Source organism: Dreissena polymorpha, chromosome 11 (genome assembly GCF_020536995.1).
Source record: "Dreissena polymorpha isolate Duluth1 chromosome 11, UMN_Dpol_1.0, whole genome shotgun sequence".
Classification (NCBI taxonomy): domain Eukaryota; kingdom Metazoa; phylum Mollusca; class Bivalvia; order Myida; family Dreissenidae; genus Dreissena; species Dreissena polymorpha.
In genome coordinates, this window is record NC_068365.1 from 29801352 (window position 1) to 29825610 (window position 24259).

Here is a 24259-nt window from a genome sequence, read left to right on the forward strand (position 1 = left end):
CACATTTTGAGTGGTGAAAGGTTAAGGTCAAGGTCATCCTTCAAGGTCAGATGTCAAATATATGTGGCCAAAATCGCTCATTTTATGAATACTTTTGCAATATTGAAGATAGCAACTTGATATTTGGCATGCATGTGTATCTCATGGAGCTGCACATTTTGAGTGGTGAAAGGTCAAGGTCAAGGTCATCCTTCAAGGTCAGAGGTCTAATATATGTGGCCCAAATCGCTAATTTTATGAATACTTTTGCAATATTGAAGATAGCAACTTGATATTTGGCATACATGTGTATCTCATGGAGCTGCACATTTTTAGTGGTGAAAGGTCAAGGTCATCCTTCAAGGTCAAATATATGGGTCAAAATTGCTCATGTAATGTCACTTCTGCAATATTGAAGCTAGCAATTTTATATTTGAAATGCATGTGTATCTCATGGAGCTGCACATTTTGAGTGGTGAAGGGTCAAGGTCAAGGTCATCCTACAAGGTCAAACGTCATATAGGGGGACATTGTGTTTCACAAACACATCTTGTTTCTGGTCTCAATTCGTTCTTATTATTATTATCCCCCGCCATAGGCGGAGGGATATTGTTTTTGCGTTGTCCGTCCGTTCATCTTTCAGTCCGGAGCCATATCTTGGAAGTGTTTTGGCGGATTTCATTGAAACTTGGTATGAGATATATGGATAACAGGATGATGCACGCCAAATGGCATTGTACACCATCCGTTAATAACAGGAGCCATATCTTGGAAGAGCTATGGCAGATTTCATTGAAACTTGGTATGAGTATATATATATATATATATATATAAGAAGATGATGCACGCCAAATGGCATTGTACACCATCTGTTAATAACGGAGTTATGGCCCTTTGTATCTTGAAAAAATGCTTTTTTTAGTATTTTTATTTATATTTTCAAATATAACACTTTTGTGTCCAGAAGCATATTGGCGGGGGATATCAATTCAACGAATTTGCTTGTTGTCCCCAACCGGTTTCACCGGAGGGGACTTATGGTTTGCACTCCGTCTGTCAGTCAGTCTGTCAGTAAGTCAGTCTGTCAGTCTGTCAGTCAGTCAGTCTGTCTGTCTGTCACACTTTTCTGGATCCTGCGATAACTTGAAAAGTTCTTCATATTTTTTCATGAAAATTGAAACATGGATAGATGGCAATGTGGACATTATGCACGTCATTTCATTTTGTTCCTACGTCAAAAATTCTGGTTGCTATGGCAACAACAACAAGAAAAAAATCTGACAATGGTGGACATTTCTGACAATGGTGGAGCAGGTAGGGGACATAGATTGCTTGGCAATAGTCTTGTTTTAATTATTATCAAGTCCATGCAAAGTGATATGAAAATTAAACCATGTCTATTCAAGTAAAGTCATTGTGCAATTACTGATTTAAGTGGAATTTATGAAGTTATGTTGAAGTCCATTGATATTTCAAGATTTTTGTGAATCTTTCAACTTAAAAAAGGGTATTTTGCTTCTATGTTTTCGTTTGTTTTGTGCATTGGTAAAGCTACTGAGCTTGAACTTGGTGAAAAGGTGGAAAACAATATTTTATTGTGTTTACTATGTCCACGGTTTTTATGAAGGTACATCCACTGAGCTGGAACTTGGTGACAAGGACGAAAACAATAATTTACTGTGTTTACTTTATCCACAGTTCTTATGAAGGTACAGCCACTGAGCTGGAACTTGGTGACGAGGTGGAATACATGCTGACTCGCAAGAGCTCCAAACTTAGTGCAGAGAACATCAAGAAGCTTCCGTCTGGCACCATACCTGCGAATGAGGTAGGAATATTTAAAGCTCAACTTAGCTCTTAAGTACGAAAGGTGAGCTGTTGTTATAACATTTATTGGTCAATGTTGTCAAAACTTTGTCAGAATGTTTATCTTGACAATATCATAGCTAAGTTTGAATCTAGGTTTAGTGGAGAAAAAATCTGGGTCACAATATCTACATTTAGAAAAAAACTGATTATTGAAACTGCATTCATAACTGAATCTTCCTGAAACTTGACCGAAATGTTTATCTTTACAATATCTATGCCAAAGGTTGATGATTAGTAGTGTGTCTTCAAACAAGGTCACCACTGAAGTCAAAGCTTAGAAAACTTGTTATTGTAATTGTTTAGCTTGTCTCCACTCTAGAGGCCTCATTTTTGGCTCAGGCTTGATTAAACTCGATCAAAAGTTTAGTTTTGACAACATCTAGGTCAAGCTTAAATCTTGGTCTAGGTTCAAAACTAGGTGGGCTGGATAAATCGTGTAAATCAAGAATGACTTAGTTTTCACTCTAGAAGCCACATGCATGACTCAGTCTTAATACAATTTAGTCAAAATGTTTATCTGGACATTATGATATCTAGGTCAAGTTTGAACCTTTTTCATGTGTATCCAAAAATTTAATCATGAGGTAACATCTTACACAAATCTCATAATGACTCTACAAGCGTTATTTATTACTCAATCTTTATAAAAAAGGTTAACAAATATTATCTTAACAAACTTTAGGCAATGTTTGAAACTAGGCAAGCCCATGAACACAACTGTGAAAAAATGCACAATCTTTCATTTGTGCGTTACTTTATATTCTGAATTAAATATCTGGTTCCGTTGCCAGGATGTGGTAGAGGAGCTGGGCATACAGCAGGGCAAGGTGATCCGACCCATGAGGGTAGTGAACCCCGACCAAGATGACTACCCTGGCCTCATACAGGTCGGCTCAACAGGTGGGTAAGCAAGGTCAACAGATGGGTTAGCTAGGTCAACAGGTGGATTAGCAAGGTCAACAGGTGGGTTAGCTAGGTCGACAGGTGGGTTAGCTAGGACAACAGGTGGGTTAGCAAGATCAACAGGTGGGTTAGCAAGGTCAACAGGTGGGTAAGCTAGGTCAACAGGTGGGTAAGCTAGGTCAACAGGTGGGTAAGCTAGGTCAACAGGTGGGTAAGCTAGGTCAACAGGTAGGTTAGCTAGGTCAACAGGTGGGTCAGCCAGGTCAACAGGTGGGTCAGCTAGGTCAACAGGTGGGTAAGCTAGGTCAACAGGTGGGTAAGCTAGGTCAACAGGTGGGTAAGCTAGGTCAACAGGTAGGTTAGCTAGGTCAACAGGTGGGTCAGCCAGGTCAACAGGTGGGTCAGCTAGGTCAACAGGTGGGTCAGCTAGGTCAACAGGTGGGTCAGCTAGGTCAACAGGTGGGTCAGCTAGGTCAACAGGTGGGTCAGCTAGGTCAACAGGTGGGTCAGCATGGTCAACTGGTGGGTCAGCATGGTCAACAGGTGGATCAGCAAGGTCAACAGGTGGGTCAGCTAGGTCAACAGGTGGGTTAGCAAGGTCAACAGGTGGGTTAGCTAGGTCAACAGGTGGGTTAGCTTGGTTAGCTGTCAGCAGTGTGGGATTTTAATGGTTTATGTGATGACCACCTCAGTAAATAGGCTTCTGGAATACTAAACAGGTTTTCAGGGCTTTTTTCTCGTCCTTGTAAAGCGGTCTTTGGCACCTCAATTTGTGAAAAAAAGGATCGCAAACTTTTCAAATTTTTCAAAAAATGAGTCCCATGTTTTAAGCTCACCTGATTGCTCAGGTGAGTTTTTGTGACCGGTCTTTGTCCGTCGTATGTCCGTCCGTCAGCTGTTAACATTTGCTCGTAAACACTCTAGAGGCCACATTTCTTGTCCCATCTTCATGAAACTTGGTCAGAAGCTTTATCCCAATGAAATCTCGGCCGAGATCAAAACTGGGTTGTGCCGGGTCAAAAACTAGGTCACTAGGTCAAATAATAGAAAAACCTTGAAAGCAATGTAGAAGTCACATTCCATGCCCAATCTTCATGTAACTTTGTCAAAATGTTTGTCTTAATGATATCTTGGTTGAGTTCAAAAGTGGTTCCGATCTGTTGAAAAACATGGCCGCCAGTTGGCGGGGCAGTTTTCCTTATTTGGCTATAGAGAAACCTTGTATACACTCTAGAAGTCACAATTTTTGCCCAATCATCATGAAAGTTGGTCAAAACATTTGTTCAATTGATGTCTCGGACGAGTTCGAAAATGGTCGAGATCGGTGAAAAAACATGGCCGCCAATGGGCGGGGGATTTTTCTCTATATGTATATAGTGGCAGTTTTCCCTATTTGGCTATAGAGAAACCTTGTAAACACTCTAGAAGTCACAATTTTGCCCAATCATCATGAAAGTTGGTCAAAACATTGGTTTTATTGATATCTCGGACGAGTTTGAAAATGGTCGGGATCGGTGAAAAAACATGGCCGCCAGTAGGTGGGGCATTTTTCTCTATATGTATATAGGGAAAACATGTGAACACAGTAGAACCACACATTTGGGGTCCAATTTTCATGAAATTAGCTCAGAACATTTGTTTCCTTGATACGAGAGTTTCAGTTCAAAAATGGTTCCAGTCAGTTGAATAACATGGCTGCTGGGAGGGGGGAAGTTTTCTCATTATGCCCCCCCCCCCCCCCCTTTCGAAGAAGAGGGGGTATATTGTTTTGCTCATGTCGGTCCGTCCGTCCACCAGATGGTTTCTGGATGATAACTCAAGAGCGCTTATGCAAAGGATCATGAAACTTGATAGGTACATTGATCATGACTCGCAGATGACCCGTATTGATTTTCAGGTCACTAGGTCAAAGGTCAAGGTCACGTTGACCCGAAATAGTAAAATGGTTTCTGGATGATAACTCAAGAACACTTATGCCTAGGATCATGAAACTTCATAAATACATTGATCATGACTCGCAGATGACCCCTATAGATTTTCAGGTCACTAGGTCAAAGGTCAAGGTCACAGTGACCCAAAGCAGTAAAATGGTTTGCTGATGATAACTCAAGAACGCTTATGCCTAGGATCATGAAACTTCATAGATACATTGATCATGACTCGCAGATAGCCTCTATTGATTTTCAGGTCACTAGGTCAAAGGTCAAGGTCATGATGACCCGAAACTGTAAAATGGTTTCCGGATGATAACTCAAGAACGCTTAGGCCTAGGATCATGAAACTTTATAGGTACATTAATCATGACTCGTGGATGACCCCTATCAATTTTCAGGTCACTAGGTCAAAGGTCTCGGTGACCCGAAATAGTAAAATGGTTTCCAGATGATAACTCAAGAACGCTTATGCCTAGGATCATGAAACTTCATAGGTACATTGATCATGACTCGAAGATGACCCCTATTGATTTTCAGGTCACTAGGTCAAAGGTCAAGGTCACGGTGACCTGAAATAGTAAAATGGTTTCTGGATGATAACTCAAGAACGCTTATGCCTAACATCATGAAACTTCATAGGTACAATGATCATGACTCGCAGATGACCCCTATTGATTTTCAGGTCACTAGGTCAAAGGTCAAGGTCACAGTGTCAAAAAACGTATTTACACAATGGCTGTTAAGGTCACGGTGACTCAACTTAAAAAAATGGTTTCCGGATGATAACTCTAGAATGCTTACGCCAAGGATCATGAAACTTCATAGGTACATTGATCATGACTCGCAGATGAAATAATGATGAAACTTGACCAGGATGTTTGTCTGGACAATATCTAGGTAATGTTTGACATTTGGTAAAGATTGAATGATTTGACTCCTCTCAGGTGAGCAAACTAGGGCCATCTTGGCCCTCTTGTTTTAAAATTGGGAAAAAAAGAGTTGCATACTCTTTTTAAATGTGATTAAAGTTGCAAACTTCACAAAATTGACAGAATTTGAGTTGGGAAGTTCTCAAAATTGTGAAAGAAAGATATTTTATATGAAGGAAAAATATTCCTGGTTTTATTTTCTACCTGGTCACATAATTAAGTGCTGGATTGGACATTAAATTACTTCAACAGCTTCCTCTACCTTTGTTTTAAGTAGGGAAGTTGTTGGTTGCTGGCATATGTTATTTTACTTAGAACTGTTGAACTAGCTTAACAAACAAAATTATGATGTGATTTTCTGACTGCCCCTGAAGTATTGTTCAACAAAAAAATATGTATCTCATAAAAAATGAGAGATCCCAGTAGTTTCTTTGTGTTTGTCACTTAAGTCTTTAAAACATTCAAAATTGTTTTTATTCAAACATAAGCATGTTTATTCCTGTCTGGATCAGAAGCAAAGTGTACAAAAGGCTATATTCTACCATCATCAAACCATTTCTTGTTGTCTATAATTGTCATTGTCTACAATTTACAGAAGACGGCGACGTCCAGACTTACCCATACAGCATCACCAGTCTGGCAGACAAACGAGACTTCATGCAGAAGGGGGACGTGGTCAAGTTCCGTGTCGCAGTCAACTCATTGTCTAACGAACTTCGAGCGGTGAACGTGACGGCAGTACGACAGTTCATACGGGCTAAGGTGGAGTCCGTAAAGGATAAGGTGAGAACTTAATTTTGTTGCCTTGGCAACCAGATGTTGCAATACTATGGACTTGTAGCTCACTTTAATCACTTTTTCTGTGCATTACCTTTTGTATTGGAACATTCTTTTGAATACTCTTTGTGCCGAATCAACCTTAAGCTTTATCAGAATTAGTTTTAATTTAATATTTTATTAAAATAGTTATGGTCCATTGAAAAACATAGCTCCCATGCAGTTTTACTGATATGTCTAAAGTGTAACTTTGTGCAAAGCCATAGCTTTTGTCCGATCTTCATTAAACTTTATCATTAATTTTGTTCTCATATCTTGAGATAAAAAAAAAATCTGGTCCTCTGACGAACATTTTGGCAATTGGCAAATATATTTGCTTTTATGGCAAAAGTAAAACCTAATAAACCTTATGGTCACTTGTAGCTGTATTGCCAAATTTCATCATGAATTTTTTCTAAAGCTTTATTTTTCCATTTATAAATAATTTTTTGTTGATATAAAGAAGCATAACTTTTAAGAAAATGCCAATAAACCATCTGAATGCACTTGCAGTTATCTGAACATTAATTTCCCTCTACAATATAAAGTAACAATGCCAAGCAACTTTGTTCATTGGAGTTCTTTCTGGAGATGAATGTGATCATGATGATGATCTGAACAGTAATCACTCTTGTCATCTTTACATTATTGATAATTGATTTGATAGAGTTTCTGCGTCAAAGTCTACGACATTATCAGGTTCAGCAGTCTCCTGCTCATCTGAGGTACCTTCAATTAATAGATGATCAATCACTTGAGTCTCGACAAATTTGTTTTGCCAATATTCTCAATATAATAGTATCAGTACCAGGTAATACTTTGGTAAGAAACCTCAGCATATAAGGCAAATCTCACAATACAAAATATAAAGACAATAAAATTAGTTTTGAAATAATCTTTCGGAAAGAAGACAACAATATTTTGAAAACGAAATCACCTGAAAACAATTATACGTCAACGTTATTTTTGCTTCGCAATGCTGTTTACATTGAAGACAATTAACCTCTAACATATGCGAGCACCTTGCTGCATGGTCCAGGCTCTCACATTTTGCGAATTGACATGCACATATTAGCGCGGAACTAGTACTTAATAAATATCCGTTTGGAAATTTCCAGACGCTGTCACGGAATATACCGAGTTGCAACAGTTTGTATTTCAGATACATCGGAACACACTCGGCAAATTCCGTCTCTATGTTTAGAATATTTTACGAATATAGTATCGCGTGATCCGAGTTATTTCGGAAAATAACGCCTATAACCGAACATGTGTGAGCTATTCTTATTGGAGGACACAAATAGATCGAAAACATAAAAACGACAAGGAATTAACGTATTTAGTTCTACATGTTTTGATGGCAAATATTGGAATCCCACGGAGCATCAGACGATGATTATTAAAGATATTATTATATTTTTTGGAGTCAGACATTTTGGTCTGACAGAATTGCAAAATCGATCGAACCTTGTCATAATCTGTCAGATATGTCCGTCGGTCCGACGAAGTTTGGTATTGTCTGGTGTATCTCATGGAGCTGCACATTTGGAGTGGTGAAAAGTCAAGGTCATCCTTCAAGGTCAAAAGTAAAAAAATACAATCCAAGGGAAGTAATAAGCTTTAAAAGGGAGATAATTTCTAAAACTGCCAAATGATATATTGAAATTTTATTTCAAAGCGACGCAATATGGGGCATTGTGTTTCTGACAAACACATCTCTTGTCATTAAATATGTCTGCTTTTATAAGGATTCTATCATACATAAAGGGATTTGCATCCATCCATCAACACAAATTCTTTGGCTTGGGATATCAATTTAATGAATTTGCCTTTCGTACTTGAATTTATCTGATGAGTTGAAGAAAGGTTAAACTTTTGGACAGGACTGAAAATTGTTGATACGCCAGAATGAGGCCTGACAAACAAAGTCTATGGTGGTAAAAGAATGAGAAGTATGTGTGATAACTTCAGGAGCTTAGCCATTGTTTTTGGGTTTTTTTGGCGACTGGTTAAATTATTTGAATGCACACATTTCAATCAACAAGCATCACTGGAAATATTTCTGATTTCAGTTTGGGTTCCTCACATACGAGGCTGAGCCGGGCAGGAAGTTGTTCTTTCACCAGAGCGAAGTTGGAGGCGGCCTGGAGGTTGCTCCTGGCGACGAGGTGGAGTTTGTTGTCGTTCACAACCAGCGGAACAACAAGTACTCGGCATGCAGTCTAAGGAAAATCACGTAAGCAGAGTAAACCGAGTAACAGTGCTTGCACCTTTAAAGCTCTGTACAGAAATTGACCAATCATTGGCAGCTATCTGGTTAGTACTATTGTTGATACACGCGCTTCTCCCATATACTCCCCATATCCCCTCCTAGCGCATGGGAGATTGGTTGTCATCATACCAGACAGGTGGGGTTTCCTCAATGTAATCAGGCTTTTTTTATGCCCCCGGTAGGGCGGCATATAGTAGTTAAATGTCCGTCAGTATGTCAGTCTGTCTGTCCATCCGAAAACTTTAATGGCCATAACTTTTTCAATATTGCAACTTGATATTTAGAATGCATGTGCATCTCATGGAGCTGCACATTTTGAGTGGTGAAAGGTCAAGGTCATCCTTTAAGGTCAAATGTCAAATATATGGCGTCTGTCCACTTTAACATTGGCCATAACTTTTTCTATATTAAAGGTAGCAAAAAAATAAGTATATGGCTTCAAAGCGGCGCAGTAGGGGGCATTGTGTTTCACGAACACAGCTCTTGTTTCAAAGCACAAAACCACTTCTAATTGTATATCTTTTAGTGAAAAATTAATAGCTGGAAATAGAAGCTATTATTCAAAATTCGTCCCTACTTTGTGGTCTGATAAAATAATAGGGTAGGTGTGCTGGAACAGACTCTGGATCCTTAAATAATGTAGCCTTTGGTGCAAAAGGACCTCATTACTTTGAAATACACACACACACACACACACACAACCACTCTGCATCTTCCAATTAAATTAATTAAATAGTCAATGAGGTGTTGCTTATTGCGGCAATTTTATTCAACAGTGTCATGATAAAACTTAAACATAATGAGCATTGTATGTTAGTTAAAAAATCGACTTAACTTTAAAACAACTGAAGGAATTTCCTTTTTATGCTTAATGCTGATGTTAGTGAAGGGCTACATGTGTATATTACGGTCACTCTTGTTTAATTGTCTATTGGTCAGTCTGTCCTCATAAAATATGATTCATGTGGAGCAAAATTCTTCCACATTTTGCAAGTTATGAAATCAAATTTAACAAATTCATCCCATTATGTGCATATTTGCAGTAGATCATACCTCACAAGAACTGTGGAGGCATTAATCATGTAGGAGGCAAAAAAAAATCTATAGTTTTCATGTTTAAATTGAAAAAAAATTGTGGAAGCTAACAATATTTTTTCTTTAAGCAAAAAATATTGGAGTTTTGAATTAAAAATTTGATGAAAGTTCTACCTTTGTTCAACTTAAATCTAGTTTTCCTATAAGAGCTTGGTCAGTAACGTTGTAAGAAACATAATTAGATATCAAGAAAATAACATATTGTGTATAAATCAAGACTGGCCTTCAACACAGCATCTTGTTGTGATTTTCAAATTTTCGGATTAAATTAAATAATGTTTGTAAGTGTCCAAAAACATCAAGTAATTATGGTGGATAACAAATTCATTACACAGAATGGACCTAGAATTGGTTAGGGAGTACGGTAGAGGAATAAGTAGCCATGATGGATAATGCAAAGATACCTTTTGATTACAAATATAATGATTACAAAATATGAACATATCCTAATGGGGGCTATATAGGAGTCACTTTGTCGGTCTGTCTGTCTGTCGGTCTGTCTGTCCCGAAAATTTCATCCAATCTTCACCAAACTTGGTAGTATCTAGATGATGTCTAGGTCAAGTTTTAATATGGGTCATGCCAGGTCAAAAACTAGGTCACGGGGTCACTTAGTGCATTTTTAACCAAAAGTTTGTCCGGACCATAACTAAGTCATTTATAGTAAGATTTTAAAATGACTTGGTACATTTGTTCACCATCATTGGACGCTGTGTTGTGCGAAAGAAGTACGTTGATATCTCCAAGGTCACACTTTGAGTTCAAAGTTCGAAAATGGCAATAAATGAGCTTGTCTGGGCCATAACTATGTCGTTCATTGTGAGATTTTAAAATCATTTGGCACATTTGCTCACCATCATTGGACAGTTTATCCCTCGAAAGAATTATGCCAATATCTCCAAGGTCAAGGTCACACTTTGAGTTCAAAGTTTGAAAATGGCAATAAATGAGCTTGTCCGGGCCATAACTATGTCGTGCATTGTGAGATTTTAAAATCGTTTGGCACATTTGTTCACCATCATTGGACACAGTGTGTCGCGCGAAAGAATTAAGTTAATATCTCCAAGGTCAAGGTCACACTTTGAGTTCAAAGGTCAAAAATGGCCATAAATGAGCTTGTCCGCCATTACTATATCGTTCATTGTAAGATTTTAAAATCACTTGGCACATTTGTTCACTATCATTGCAAGAAGTGTCATACTAAAGAATTACGTCAATATCTGCAACATCAAGGTCACACTTTTAGTTCAAAGGTCAAAAATGGCCATAAATGATCTTGTCCCGGTCATAACTATGTCATTCATTGTGAGATTTTTAAATGTACGTTTAATGTTCACAATCATTGGATAGCATGCAAAATAGTCTGTGTCAATGCTGCATGTGGGGGTATAGTTTACGTCTGTGACAAAGCTCTAGTTTGTTCAGAAATAAATGTTGTCAATTATTTTAATATTTATGTAGAAAATGGATGTATATGCTTCCTCTAGTTTATAAACTTTTGTTATCCCTCGCCAAAGGCAGAGGGATATAGAATTGGCGTTGTCTCTCTGTCCGTCCATGAGTGTCTAAGTCCGTCTGTCCATCAGAAGTTATATAAGATATCAACATGAAACTTCATGGGTGTATAGATATTAATGGCGGGGGATATCAATTCAACGAATTTTCTTGTTATAACTCACAATTTTGTTGAATGAGACATCTATCAAGTGTTAAGTTATCACCATTATGTGTTTGCTATATTTTACACAGAGCAATGACTTGATCTTCTGAACTAGCAATAATAAAATTTCCAAGTTTCGCTCTCATTTCTTGTTATAATTGTTGCAGGGAGAAACGTCGACCAGAGAGACTCCTGAGTCGACTGAAGAGTATGAACGATGAAATGGTCGGCCCCAGGGTCGTAGTCACGCGGCCACCCAAGGGCCCTGACGGTACAAAGGGCTTCACACAGCCCCGAACCCCATGGAATCCTCAAGCTTGATTTGAAACCCTTAAACATGAGCTTGGAACCTTCAATCCCTACTTGGAAATCTAGAACTTAAAGCCAGATTTGGGAACCATAATGTTTTGTTTTGGAACCAACTAGCCTGATTTTGTAACCCATTGTCCTGATGTTAAGAGAACAAATCATAGGAAAAAATTGTTTTTAATAAATTTGTTGTTACAAAGAAAAGAAGAATCCAGAAACCTTTAGGATACTATTTATCAATTTGCTTTACAACATTTTGCATTCTGTTTGCAATTCAGGATTTCATTTTAAAAAAAAAATGACATTTTTTATATGAAGAAGTGTTGAAGTTTGCATGCATTTACTTCAAAGTCTTATTAGTTTTGTTAGATGTGTAACAGTTTTTGGTTCCAGAAACTTACAAATTGTTATCAAAAAAGGACTGAACAAAAATTTACTTTATAATATGCTGTTAACACATCTTCATGATTTTGTATTCATTGATCAAAGGACTGGAGGCATCCATTGATCCTCACAAAGCTTTTCAAGTGAACATCATGTATGAGGTGTCAGAGCCTAATACCTCATGACCTAATCAAACTTTCAAACGTGATTGCGATAAAATTGACTTAGACATTGTAAATATCTTTTTAAAAATACAGTGATTGAACTTTCTTGGTTTGATCTTAAAATAGCTTAACTTGTCAATCAGTTGGTTGGGCAGTTGAAGTAATTGAAAAAAAAAATGTTCTTTTTTGTCCAGCTTTTATTGGCATCATTAATTTCAGCTTGTTTGGTTTTATTAGGAACATTATTATTGTTCTGGATACCTCACTTTGAAGAGACTGTAAGCTGAGACAGGCTTCTATATTCTGATTATGGTATGAATGGAAGCCATTGAACTATTAAATAAGTTTCAGTTTTCAGCTTTATAAGGGATTTTTTTCCCAAAAATTTGTGATGATTCATCAGACAATATTAGTCAAAAGGTAATATATCATGTCAGAAGCTTCAGTTATAGAGTAATCATCATACATTTGTTTATTAGAACAAGCCATTTACTTATAGCGGCCATTCATGTGGAGTTGTCATTGAGTGTTCCAAACTTTTCATACATGACGGTTCATTAACCCGACCGTGCATGGCCTTATAATGCACAACATGTTGCCAAAATGTGAGCTTTTTAGTAGAGATTAAGAGCAGAATATCAACTTAAGTGTGTGTTTTACACCTAAAATTGTTATTTGGTGAAGGCATTGTTTTTAACACAGCTTCTTACATTAGACATATCATTGTCTTGAGCAATCCCCATGGTACCAACAGTTCTTTGCTAACGTTGGATGAATTAAAAATATTGTCCAATTAAAATGCTCGTTACATTGGACCTTTGATTTTCATTGGTTATATGTTGACAATTGGGACTTACAATATGTCTTTAGAATGTTTGTGGTCATGGGGCTTGCGTTTATTCAAGAAAGAAATGTTCTGGTGCTGGTATTTGTCATATAAGTATGTCAGTGCTATGTGGCTTCATTTTGTATTTGTTCTGCGAAAACAGAGTTTAACACATTAAGTGCAATTGTTCATCAGAATCACACTTATAGGTTGAAACAAGTATTTATTTGAATTATTTATATACAAATATATCGTGCTCTTCGATATTAGTACCAAAGTGTGGTTTAATATTATGAAACAATGGCTTCAGCAATATATAAAATAGGTCTATTTTAGCAGAATTGAATTCAGCATATGCATTTCTTTATTAGTTCTAAAACAAAAGTCTAGTCTTTTACGACAAAAAATGTGCAATACATTTATTTCTGTTGGAAAAATGTGATTATTGGCTTTGAAATCATTTATTTGAAGTCTTGAAGTTTGACGTACTATGAAAATAAAATATTTTGTTTATTTATTCTAAGAGAAACCCAACCAGTAATCTGGTGCAAGTCCCAGAAAAGAAATTTTTGTTCCATTTGCCCATACCATATTTGTTGTAATTATCATTTTACGCAAAGTCATAGAAAAAGTAATAAAAACTGAAAAAGGAACAGAAAAAGTAAAAAAAAAAAAGAGTAAAACATATATAAAAATCAAAAGAAAAATCAAGTGTTACCACAGCATAATGTATGTTTGTGAAATTGTATGTTGTATGTATGTATGTGCGTTTGAAAGCTGTATGCCGGTATATGTATGTATTTCAAAAACTTTAAAAAGATCTGAGAAACTTACAGTACTTAACTCTGTTGAGACACACTTTTGTGGTTGTACAAAGTGTTATTTATTGTTATACATATATTGCTTTCACGAGGAATAGAGGAATAGTTGTATCTTCTGGGCAGGTATTTTCCCAGTAGAGTATGTCAATATTTAAGCCACATAAACATGCGCTTTGAATCGCACCAGTTCTGCCAGGGTTGTGTTTATAGGTTTTATTGCATTAAGTTGATAAAACGTGTTCAGACGATGGCAAAATAAATCAAATGATAACGTTTATAAGAGTTGTTATTAGTGCTCAAAGTACAGCAGATATACATTTTCCTTGGCCGCATCTGCTGCCTAATATATTTTGACAGAACACTGATTTTTATCTCGGCTGTTTTCGGAGAAAACTCAAGGTATTGTCATAGCCAGCTCGTCGTGTTGTCCGACGTCTGCGTCGTGCTAAAACCTTGACATATTGCTCTAAAATCAAAGTGCTTCCACCTACAACTTTGAAACTTCATATGTAGATGCACCTTGATAAGTTCTACATGCCACACCCATTTTTGGGTCACTAGGCTAAAGGTCAAGGTCACTGTGACCTCTAAAAAAAAATCTGACACGCTTTCATTAACTCAAAACTGCACCTGCAGCCGTGACACCCGTTATGCGGTGGGAAGCAGACAACGTTGTCCTCTTCCCTTATGCGGTGCTCTTGTTAAATAGTAAAATAAAAAAGTAAGTGTTGTAAAACTACTCATTTACAATGCAGAAAGAATTCCCATCACGATCATAGCATATTAAAATATTGTCCTCATCCTATAATTATAATATGGATCATAGTTTTTTTGTGTAAAACATTGACACCTATTAGACGGGCTTAACAGACTGAACTTGTTAGTATTGTACATTTATCAATAAGCTAGTGGCTTAAGCCTATTGTACATTTATCAATAAGCTAGTGGCTTAAGCCTATTGTACATTTATCAATAAGCTAGTGGCTTAAGCCTATTGTACATTTATCAATAAGCTAGTGGCTTAAGCCTATTGTACATTTATCAATAAGCTAGTGGCTTAAGCCTATTGTACATTTATCAATAAGCTAGTGGCTTAAGCCTATTGTACATTTATCAATAAGCTAGTGGCTTAAGCCTATTGTACATTTATCAATAAGCTAGTGGCTTAAGCCTATTGTACATTTATCAATAAGCTAGTGGCTTAAGCCTATTGTACATTTATCAATAAGCTAGTGGCTTAAGCCTATTGTACATTTATCAATAAGCTAGTGGCTCAAGCCTATTGTACATTTATCAATAAGCTAGTGGCTCAAGCCTATTGTACATTTATCAATAAGCTAGTTGCTTAAGCCCATAGTTATTGAGATAGTGTCGTTTATCAGTTTCCTGAATGAGAATATATTTACAAAAATGTATGAGGCAGCGGTGCTGTAGTGGATATGTTGTCTGCCTAGCGATCAGGAGGTCCCGATTTCAATCACTGACATGAGAGCGTTCTCAAGATTTCCTCCACATCAAGTACTGGTTCTTCTCAAGTACTGAGCAGTCAGCAAAGGCTAACCAGGGACCAGAGCTCCAGATAAGATGCGTATTTACGCATTTAAGAATTAAAAGAACGCATTAAAAATCTGCCCAGTACGTAACATTACGCAATTCAAATCTTAGTACGTAATTGTAATAGATTAAATTGCGTTACCGGTTTAACCATTAGTCCAGTTGAGTTTTTAGTGTAAGTTAAACTTTGAATCAAAAGTAAGTCAATCAAACGAAGCTTGTTATCAAACTAGCGGCCCATCAAAAATATTTATATTTTATACGAAAATTACAATAAAAGCGGAAAGTGTTGTCCCTGATTAGACTGTGTGGACTGCACAGTACTTGATAAGAACCAGTGGGGTTGTTGTTGTTGTTGTTGTTGTTGTTTCGAAAAAAAAAATCGTAGAAGACTTTTAAAAATGTAATCATTTAAATCTAACGTTTATTTAAATCCTTCAATAATAATGCCGTTTACAGTTTGGACAAATGTCAATACAGTATTTTAACTTGCAACTCCTTAAAGTCTTCTCACCCTGTTAGTTAAACTATTAGGTCTGGTAAATATAATAATTAAATGAAAAGAAAAACTCGCAATTACATTATAAGTGTTAGCGCACTTAACGATGTATATACAGTAGTTGGGCATTAGACTGTTAAGATATTTCAGATTAAAAAAACTAAGTCAAATAATATCATTTTTTTTTGTGATGATTAAAAAATTCCTGCATATTTATCCATTATTGTCCCTTAGCCCTACGAGCCACATTCGGAGGCTCAGTCGCTTGTTGTCGGCTCAGATACTAGCTTAAACAACCACGGGTACACTAAACTACAAAATACGATGGGCTGCGGAAAATATTCCAAAAAGTACTAGACCATACTATACATTAGTATATTTTCCGAACCCCGTTGTAGTATACTTGAGTACCCGGCGTACTTTTTAGTAGTACCTGAGCCGACAATCATTTATCGAGCCCTACGAAGTATGTTTTTTTTTCTCGATATATTAAATTGGTATTTGTATGATTTTGTTAAAGTGTCCGATGATACGATTAAGTATTTTTATTTATCAAAAAGAGAATCTCATATACTTCTTTTTTGACGTCACGAAAAGGCGTAACAACGTTTGAAAATTATGACGTCGTTACCATAGAGCTTTCTTCCGGTAGACCTACCGAAAGCCAATACATTTTTTTATTTTTTACAAGATTATTTTTAATAGAAATTTAGTAATAGTTTTAAGCGTCCACAATTAACAAGTCCATAGAAGGACGTCCACAAGTAACACGTCCATAGAAGGACGTCGTTTGGACGTTAGAGGGCGGATGTTGTAACGCAAGTTCGCGAGCACTTTCAAAATGTTGGCGATGGAAACTTTGAGGGTTTTTCCGCCAATCCAGAAGAACAGAACAGAGGCCAATCGTAACCCCTCGTCTCGGTACGTGAACACTCTCCGTTAATTTTTTTCGCAGTTAATGTTTAAAACGCGTTAAAGACATTAATTTTAAAATGCATGTTCTATGTGCATTTTTCGCATTGTCTATAAGTGATGAAAAAGAAGTCAAAATTCAAATAGGTATTGTTATTTTATAATTAAACCGAAACTGCTATCTACTAGTTAAAGTTACGTCACTGAAACATGCTGCCAACGAAAAGAGACGACATTAAGTACAATTAAACTATTTAACGACAATAGCACAGAATGGGTAAAAATACATGTAATTAAATAATATTAGGTATTGGGCTTGAAACAATGACTCTTGAATCGATTCAGAGTGGGCGAAATCTGTAAATCTAGTCACGCATCATATGATGGACGCATTTTTCTTAAAATGTAGCAGTCACTATTAAAATAGTCTCTTGAAAGGGCAACCCCGTATCTTACAATTTTACACTATCAACCGTAACCAAACTATATTATACGAGTTGGATGGCGTACATGTTTCTCCCTCTCCGCAGCCCCCAGTGGACCAGCCTGCCACCCCTACCCCCGGTGCCTCAGCGTGATCAGACGGTGCGTCTCTGGGGCGACGACTCCCTGCAACTCGTGGACTTACAGACAATGTACGTATAGAACGCCTTCTTTACTGTCCGTTAAGGCCAGAAAACAAGCTGTTTATTTCAACAAACAGCTCTAAAAATAGTAGCATAGCTATTTTAGACATTTTTTCGCCAACTTTTTTTACGTTACTTTTCTCCACTTAAATAAGGATATTCAATGCAAGCTATCAACTTATTCTCTTTGCAACATATCATTTGTTTACATGTAAAAGTTAAAGTGATATTATGCGCATCTAACAGTATATGCTATGTTTATAGGTGTCTATCGCAACCGTTGTTTATTTTTGGTGTTTTCACTTGATATACACTTATATATGTTAATGCAGAATCAACCTACTAAAACAATATCCCGGAAAAAGAAAAATAATGCATTTGAATATCAACCGTACTTTCGCTTGACAACTGATCATGCATGTACGATGTGAATGTAAATTTAGTTTTAGTGCAGATTCGTTCATACGACACAAATACACAATTTTGTTTTACGGATCATTTTAATTTCCTGCAACGATATATATTCATACGACACACAAACACTTACTCCGATCCTAATAAAAAACATTTCCGCTCGGCTTAGAGGACTGGGACAGTCATGTAAAATACCGAATATAATATACACATGTATATATTTTACAAACAACTGGTAGCAAGAAGATGAGTTGCAGATAATTGGTCAGTTACCACATTTTAACTAGCTCCTTTGACCTGTTCATTCTTTTCAGCTCAATGCAACAGTGAAAAATGCGCATAATATAACTTTTTTGCGCTCATATTTAATATTAACCGAATGTTGCAAAAATGATCGAAAACTTAACTTGGAATACCAAAAAGGCAGGTCGACTTTGAGGATACAAACAACTTATTTTTTATTTTACGTCTAATCACAAACTTAACACTTCTTAAAACCACTAAATCGCTTACCCGTGTTTTCCGAGAGAAGATTTTTATTAACGTTGTTTTGATAATTAAGTCTGAAATAAACCATGTGCCGACTGTTGTGGTCACTTTGACCCTTGAACCCTTATTCCGTAAAAATACTTGGTAAAATGTATCATATAATTTGTAGAAAACTATTGTTATTCTATATAAATTCGGTATGCTCGACTTCTTTTTTTATGTTTATATTAATGAAGACTTATGTATTATGTATGTATGAAGTATGTATTACTAAGTATTTAATGAGAGTAAACCAACAAAACTGACTTGTTTGTACGAAATATTTTATTAACGTGTCACTGGTTATTTCAAGCGATTGTAAATTAACCCATTTATGAATAGCGTCTAGAAAAAAGGCCATGGCAAACAGCGTAGACCCAGATGAGACGCCGCATGATGCGGCGTCTCATTAGGGTCTGCGCTATTTGCTTAAAAGAATTTTTGTAAGAAATATTCTAAATATAGAAATAAATATACTTGACATCCCTAATTTTGGAAATAAATTGATCTAATTTAGAAGGATGAGAGAGTCCACTAGGCTTAAATGGGTTAATCTTTTTTTAACCGTTTTATGTTGCATTTGTCGGGCGAAACTCTGTATAATTGCTGTGTGGACATCGTGCCTTCTGCATGATATTTATAAAATGAGCCGCGTTCTGAGAAAACTGGGAATAATGCCTGTGCGTGAAGTGTCGTCCCCGATTAGCCTGTGCAGTCCGCACATGCTAATCAGGGACGATACTTCACGCCTTTGTGACATTTTTCGTTTAAATGAAGTCTCTTGTTAGCAAAAATCCAATTTAGGCGGAAAGTGTCGTCCCTGATTAGCCTGTGCGGACTGCCCAGTTTTCTCAGAACACGACTCATATGTTTATACATGTATGAAATACGCGGGCTCTATTTCTCTCTTATTTCAGAGACCATGCAATTGCAACCGATGTGGTAACTCCTGTTCAGAAACATGTGTAAGTATTTGTATTCCCACAAGCAAATAAGACAGCGTTCAATAATCTCTACATTATTATAGTTCTGTCAGTTTGCTAGACATGTGTCTGTAATGAATGTTTGGTTTTCACTGAGACCTCTATATCAATAAATAACATCTTAATGAGCTTCATTTATTCTCACCATACCGGTATTTATTATTATATTTGTTGTTTTTCTTCTTCTTCTACCTCTTCTTCTTCTTTTTCTTCTTCTTCTCTTTTTTCTCCTCTTCCTTCTTCTTCTTCTTCTTCTTCTTCTTCTTCTTCTTCTTCTTCTTCTTCTTCTTCTTCTTCTTCTTCTTCTTCTTCTTCTCCTATTATTATTAATTATTTTTATTATTATTATTATCATCATCATGCTCATCATTATTATTATTTATTTATTTCTATTTTACTTTTTATAATTATTATATCGCGTTTTTTACAGCCCCTGTTTCAACACATTTAGAGGGCGTCGGCTTCCAGAACCACGCACTCAAGAGGTTTACCCGAGACACGACGAGACTCGCGTGGGACCAGGTGAGAACTCAAAACTCAGTTGATAATTAAACTATGTCGTATCGAGGCCGTTGGAATCCTCGGTGATATTTATACGACACGTTAATCTCTCATAGATTGGTTTTAAAACGCAACAAGATAAGTTATTAGAATCTAATTTACTTTAAGAATGTTGCCAACGTCATGCACGCATGCGTCTGAACGATCAATAAATTCGCTTCAAATACGTTTTCTCATTTATGTGCCATTATTGACCTTAATTGTGGTCACTGTTACGGCGTCCGTCTTTGGAGTTGGATGTAAAAGGTTTGAGTCACACGAGGCTTGTTTTGTTATTTTCGGTTACCTATTTGGCAGCTTTTAACAGTCCAGGGTTGCCTTTTACATCAATGCGTTGCGCCCGATTTAAGGTAGGATCGGGATTTAATATATATTGATCAATATAAAATCTTCATATTAGCCAAACAAGGGCGGATTTACATCGTCATGGCGATACGTTAACATAAAGGGAAAAAACATTAACCTGATAATTACCTTAATGCTTCCACATTTTTAATTACTCAAATGATGTATACAATTATTTGTGTTATGTATTCGGGTTAAAGCCGATATAAATTCCGACGATGCCCTAAGTCAATCTCGCGTTTGCTCGTAAATGTTCGGATATCGTCGCGAGAAATTTACGTGGAATATATTGTCACACACACAAAATCGAGCATTTGTATCTTGTTAAATATATATAAACCACATCTTCCGTTAAAATGTTGGCTATTGCTATAAGAAACACTGACTTTTATGGGTAAACTTAATTTTTTCCAAATATTTTACGAAATAATTGTGATTTTGTGTGTTTATGTGCTTTAAGTAGATAATCAGACACGGTTCAAACGTGTCATTTATGCCAAGAGAATTCGTAAGTGTAGGGAAAATGTCGGAGAGCTATAATTGCACAACGTGATCCACGTGTTACAGATGGCAATCATGTGCTGAGCGAGCCAACGAGGGCGGCCATTGACATATTTATATCCAAGCTCTACAGGACAAGCCGCTATGCAGACCAATACAAAGGTAAAGCACGTGTCATAAAATTATAAATTTCCTGTAAACATGTGTTAAAATTGTTACCGATGGTGATTGTCTCTCATTTCTTTCTTCATATACCGAAATAGTTTTACCAACGGGTCTTAACATATACCGATCTTTTTTGAAGTGACGAGTTTTATGTTTGATATATGAGGGATTTGGGAAGGGGTTTCCTTTTATATGTATTTTTCCAAAATCAAAGCCTGGTAAACATTATTTTGAATTACGGGTTGTGATGTTTGCTGTTGATTCCTTAGACCAGACTGATGTCATCGTCCGGAAGCGACAACGTGACGCCCAGTACCGCACGGAGGCTCAGTGCAACGAGAAGGCAAGCTCGTGCACAAGGATTCTAAATCACCCCGACCCGTGCTACGTGTGCCGGCCCGCGACCAACGACCAACACAGAACAAACCTCTACGACGCCGGTACTACGTATTCGGATTATGAACGCTCGTGGTTGAAACCTATACAACACCCCGATCAACCAAATATAAAGTCGGAAGCGCTTCTTTTTGGCAGCGATTTTCAGCACTGGAGTTCTACGGCATACGATAAAAATTCCGCTAAACGTTTGTCGAATGTTTACAAGCAGATATTATCAACGCATGGTGGGTCGAGGAAAGGCGGTAGCTCGGTTTCTTACACATCGTCGAACCCACTGAAACCTCGTTTAGCTAAGTGCGAGTGTAAGAAGCAGGCATCGAAAATAACGTCCTCGCAGCCAGCAGCAATGAAGCATTTCGGACCTTGGGGCGAAACGAAAATGGACTTTTCAATAGATGAGGAAATGCAAAATTTGGAGGTCAATATGCAGAATTGCTCTCACCATTATAATCATGAATTTGAGCATAAAGAGTGTCACATATGTCGGGATAGTAGTATTAACCCCCCTGACGCTGAACATAACGATGGTGATTTAACAAACGTTGCGATGCCGTCGACGTCATTAGGACGGCCCAACCGCTGGGCGTTTAGAGACGACAATAACCTAAGGGTGCCGTGCATCGCCCACGTGATAGGAACTCTGAATAAAACTGCAGCGCATCAAAGGTACGTTTCAGCCGGGTTAATTGAGATAAAACTATGCTAAGATAAAAATAATCCAAAGGTTTGAATTTGTTCGAAACGATATAATTGTTCTTTTGTTGATGTTGTTTGTTTTATGTTGTTGCTTCTTTTTGTATTATAGAAAACTCATCCAGTATGTTACACATTGGGCACGCGTCGCTCATTCGACTCATTGTTAATAAAAAAGTTAAAAATATAAATACAATGTTTTTAAACATTTCGATGACACTGAAAACCGCAACGATTACTATTTTCACTTTCAGGTACCATCGGCAATTCCCAGAGTCTATTCCAGATCTGAGGGATTTCAAGAAATATTCTAAAAGAGTTCAGTATTTCGGGTACAATTCCGCCGCTTTTCGATGAAAGCATCCAGTAGGCCATCTGATGTTACGAAAGTACATTTTTGGTTTGTTCAGATTTCCTTTCACTTTGTTCGTATAAAACCACGAGTAACATTGGCTAAAACCTTTGTTGTACAAAAGAGAGAAATTAAACAAAGAAGAGTTGATTTATTGTTGGATATTGCTGTATTTCTTCCTCCAACACTAAACACCTATGCAACAATACTATATAACGGTAATGGGGCATTTAATGGAAAACTACAACATGCGTAAACTATTCCTATTTAACACGATACAACATTTTTTACAATTTAAATTATCATTGCATTCAACACGTTCTAATCGAATTATGCAACTGAACTTATAAATCAAAGTAACCTCGTTCTTCATCTAAAAGGGAATCTTTCACAGATTTTGGCATTTATTAAATGCTTTAAAATTGATAAATTTAAAACTTGGCTTCAGTAAAAAAACTAAAATTAAATTGAAGAAAGGCAAAAAGTCATCTGTCTGTCTGTCTGTCTGTCTGTCTGTCTGTATGTCTGTCTGGCTGTCTGGCTGGCTGGCTGGCTGGCTGGCTGGCTGGCTGGCTGGCTGGCTGGCTGGCTGGCTGGCTGGCTGGCTGGCTGGCTGGCTGGCTGGCTGGCTGGCTGGCTGGCTGGCTGGCTGGCTGGCTGGCTGGCTGGCTGGCTGGCTGGCTGGCTGGCTGGCTGGCTGGCTGGCTGGCTGGCTGGCTGGCTGGCTGGCTGGCTGGCTGGCTGGCTGGCTGGCTGGCTGGCTGGCTGGCTGGCTGGCTGGCTGGCTGGCTGGCTGGCTGGCTGGCTGGCTGGCTGGCTGGCTGTCTGTCTGTCTGTCTGTCTGTCTGTCTGTCTGTCTGTCTGTCTGTCTGTCTGTCTGTCTGTCTGTCTGTCTGTCTGTCTGTCTGTCTGTCTGTCTGTCTGTCTGTCTGTCTGTCTGTCTGTCTGTCTGTCTGTCTGTCTGTCTGTCTGTCTGTCTGTCTGTCTGTCTGTCTGTCTGTCTGTCTGTCTGTCTGTCTGTCTGTCTGTCTGTCTGTCTGTCTGTCTGTCTGTCTGTCTGTCTGTCTGTCTGTCTGTCTGTCTGTATGTATGTATGTATGTATGTATGTATGTATGTATGTATGTATGTATGTATGTATGTATGTATGTATGTATGTATGTATGTATGTATGTATGTATGTATGTATGTATGTATGTATGTATGTATGTATGTATGTATGTATGTATGTATGTATGTATGTATGTATGTATGTATGTATGTATGTATGTATGTATGTCTTTCTCTATGTCTGTCTCTATGTCTGTCTCTATGTCTGTCTCTATGTCTGTCTCTATGTCTGTCTCTATGTATGTCTGCCTCTATGTCTATCTGTCTCTATGTCTGTATCCATGTCTCTATGTCTGCGTGTCTCTATGTCTGTCTGTCTATATGTCTGTCTGTCTCTTTTTCTGGCTGTCTCTATGTCTATCTCTATGTCTGTCTGTCTTTATGTCTGACGGCCTATATGTCTGTCTGTATCTATGTCTGTCAGCCTCCATATATGTCTGTCTTTATGTCTGTCTGTCTCTATGTCTGTATCTATGTCTGTCTCTATATCTGTCTTTATGTTCGTCCGTCGGTTAGACCGTCTGTATAATGATGTTTCTGTATGTTTGTCTGTCTAAACAACGCTGTGTTTAATATGTACGACACGTTTATTTGAGTATATTACCGAGATACGATAGAGGAAGATGTTGAGATTTTGAATAAATTGTATAAAGGATGG

At 37.4% G+C, this 24259-nt stretch overlaps 2 protein-coding genes across 3 annotated transcripts in view; both read left to right on the forward strand.

Moving 5' to 3' along the window:
• The window catches only part of LOC127851373 (cold shock domain-containing protein E1-like), a 47471-nt gene extending 33230 nt beyond the window's left edge, over nucleotides 1–14241 (forward strand). For both annotated transcript variants that reach the window (XM_052385110.1, XM_052385109.1), the window contains exons 12-16: nucleotides 1678–1807; nucleotides 2640–2748; nucleotides 6210–6397; nucleotides 8503–8666; nucleotides 11625–14241. In XM_052385110.1, coding sequence (XP_052241070.1) covers nucleotides 1678–1807; nucleotides 2640–2748; nucleotides 6210–6397; nucleotides 8503–8666; nucleotides 11625–11778 — 745 coding nt within the window. In that variant the 3' untranslated portion in view covers nucleotides 11779–14241. The remainder of the gene's footprint in view (nucleotides 1–1677; nucleotides 1808–2639; nucleotides 2749–6209; nucleotides 6398–8502; nucleotides 8667–11624) is intronic.
• Nucleotides 14242–16638: 2397 nt separating this feature from the next.
• LOC127851375 (uncharacterized) lies at nucleotides 16639–22643 on the forward strand. Its single transcript, XM_052385113.1, has 7 exons — nucleotides 16639–16935; nucleotides 17457–17561; nucleotides 19412–19459; nucleotides 19908–19999; nucleotides 20951–21046; nucleotides 21319–22114; nucleotides 22396–22643. The coding sequence occupies exons 1-7, from the start codon at nucleotides 16856–16858 to the stop codon at nucleotides 22496–22498; spliced, it is 1320 nt and encodes a 439-aa protein (XP_052241073.1). The 5' UTR covers nucleotides 16639–16855; the 3' UTR covers nucleotides 22499–22643.
• Nucleotides 22644–24259: the final 1616 nt, after the last annotated feature.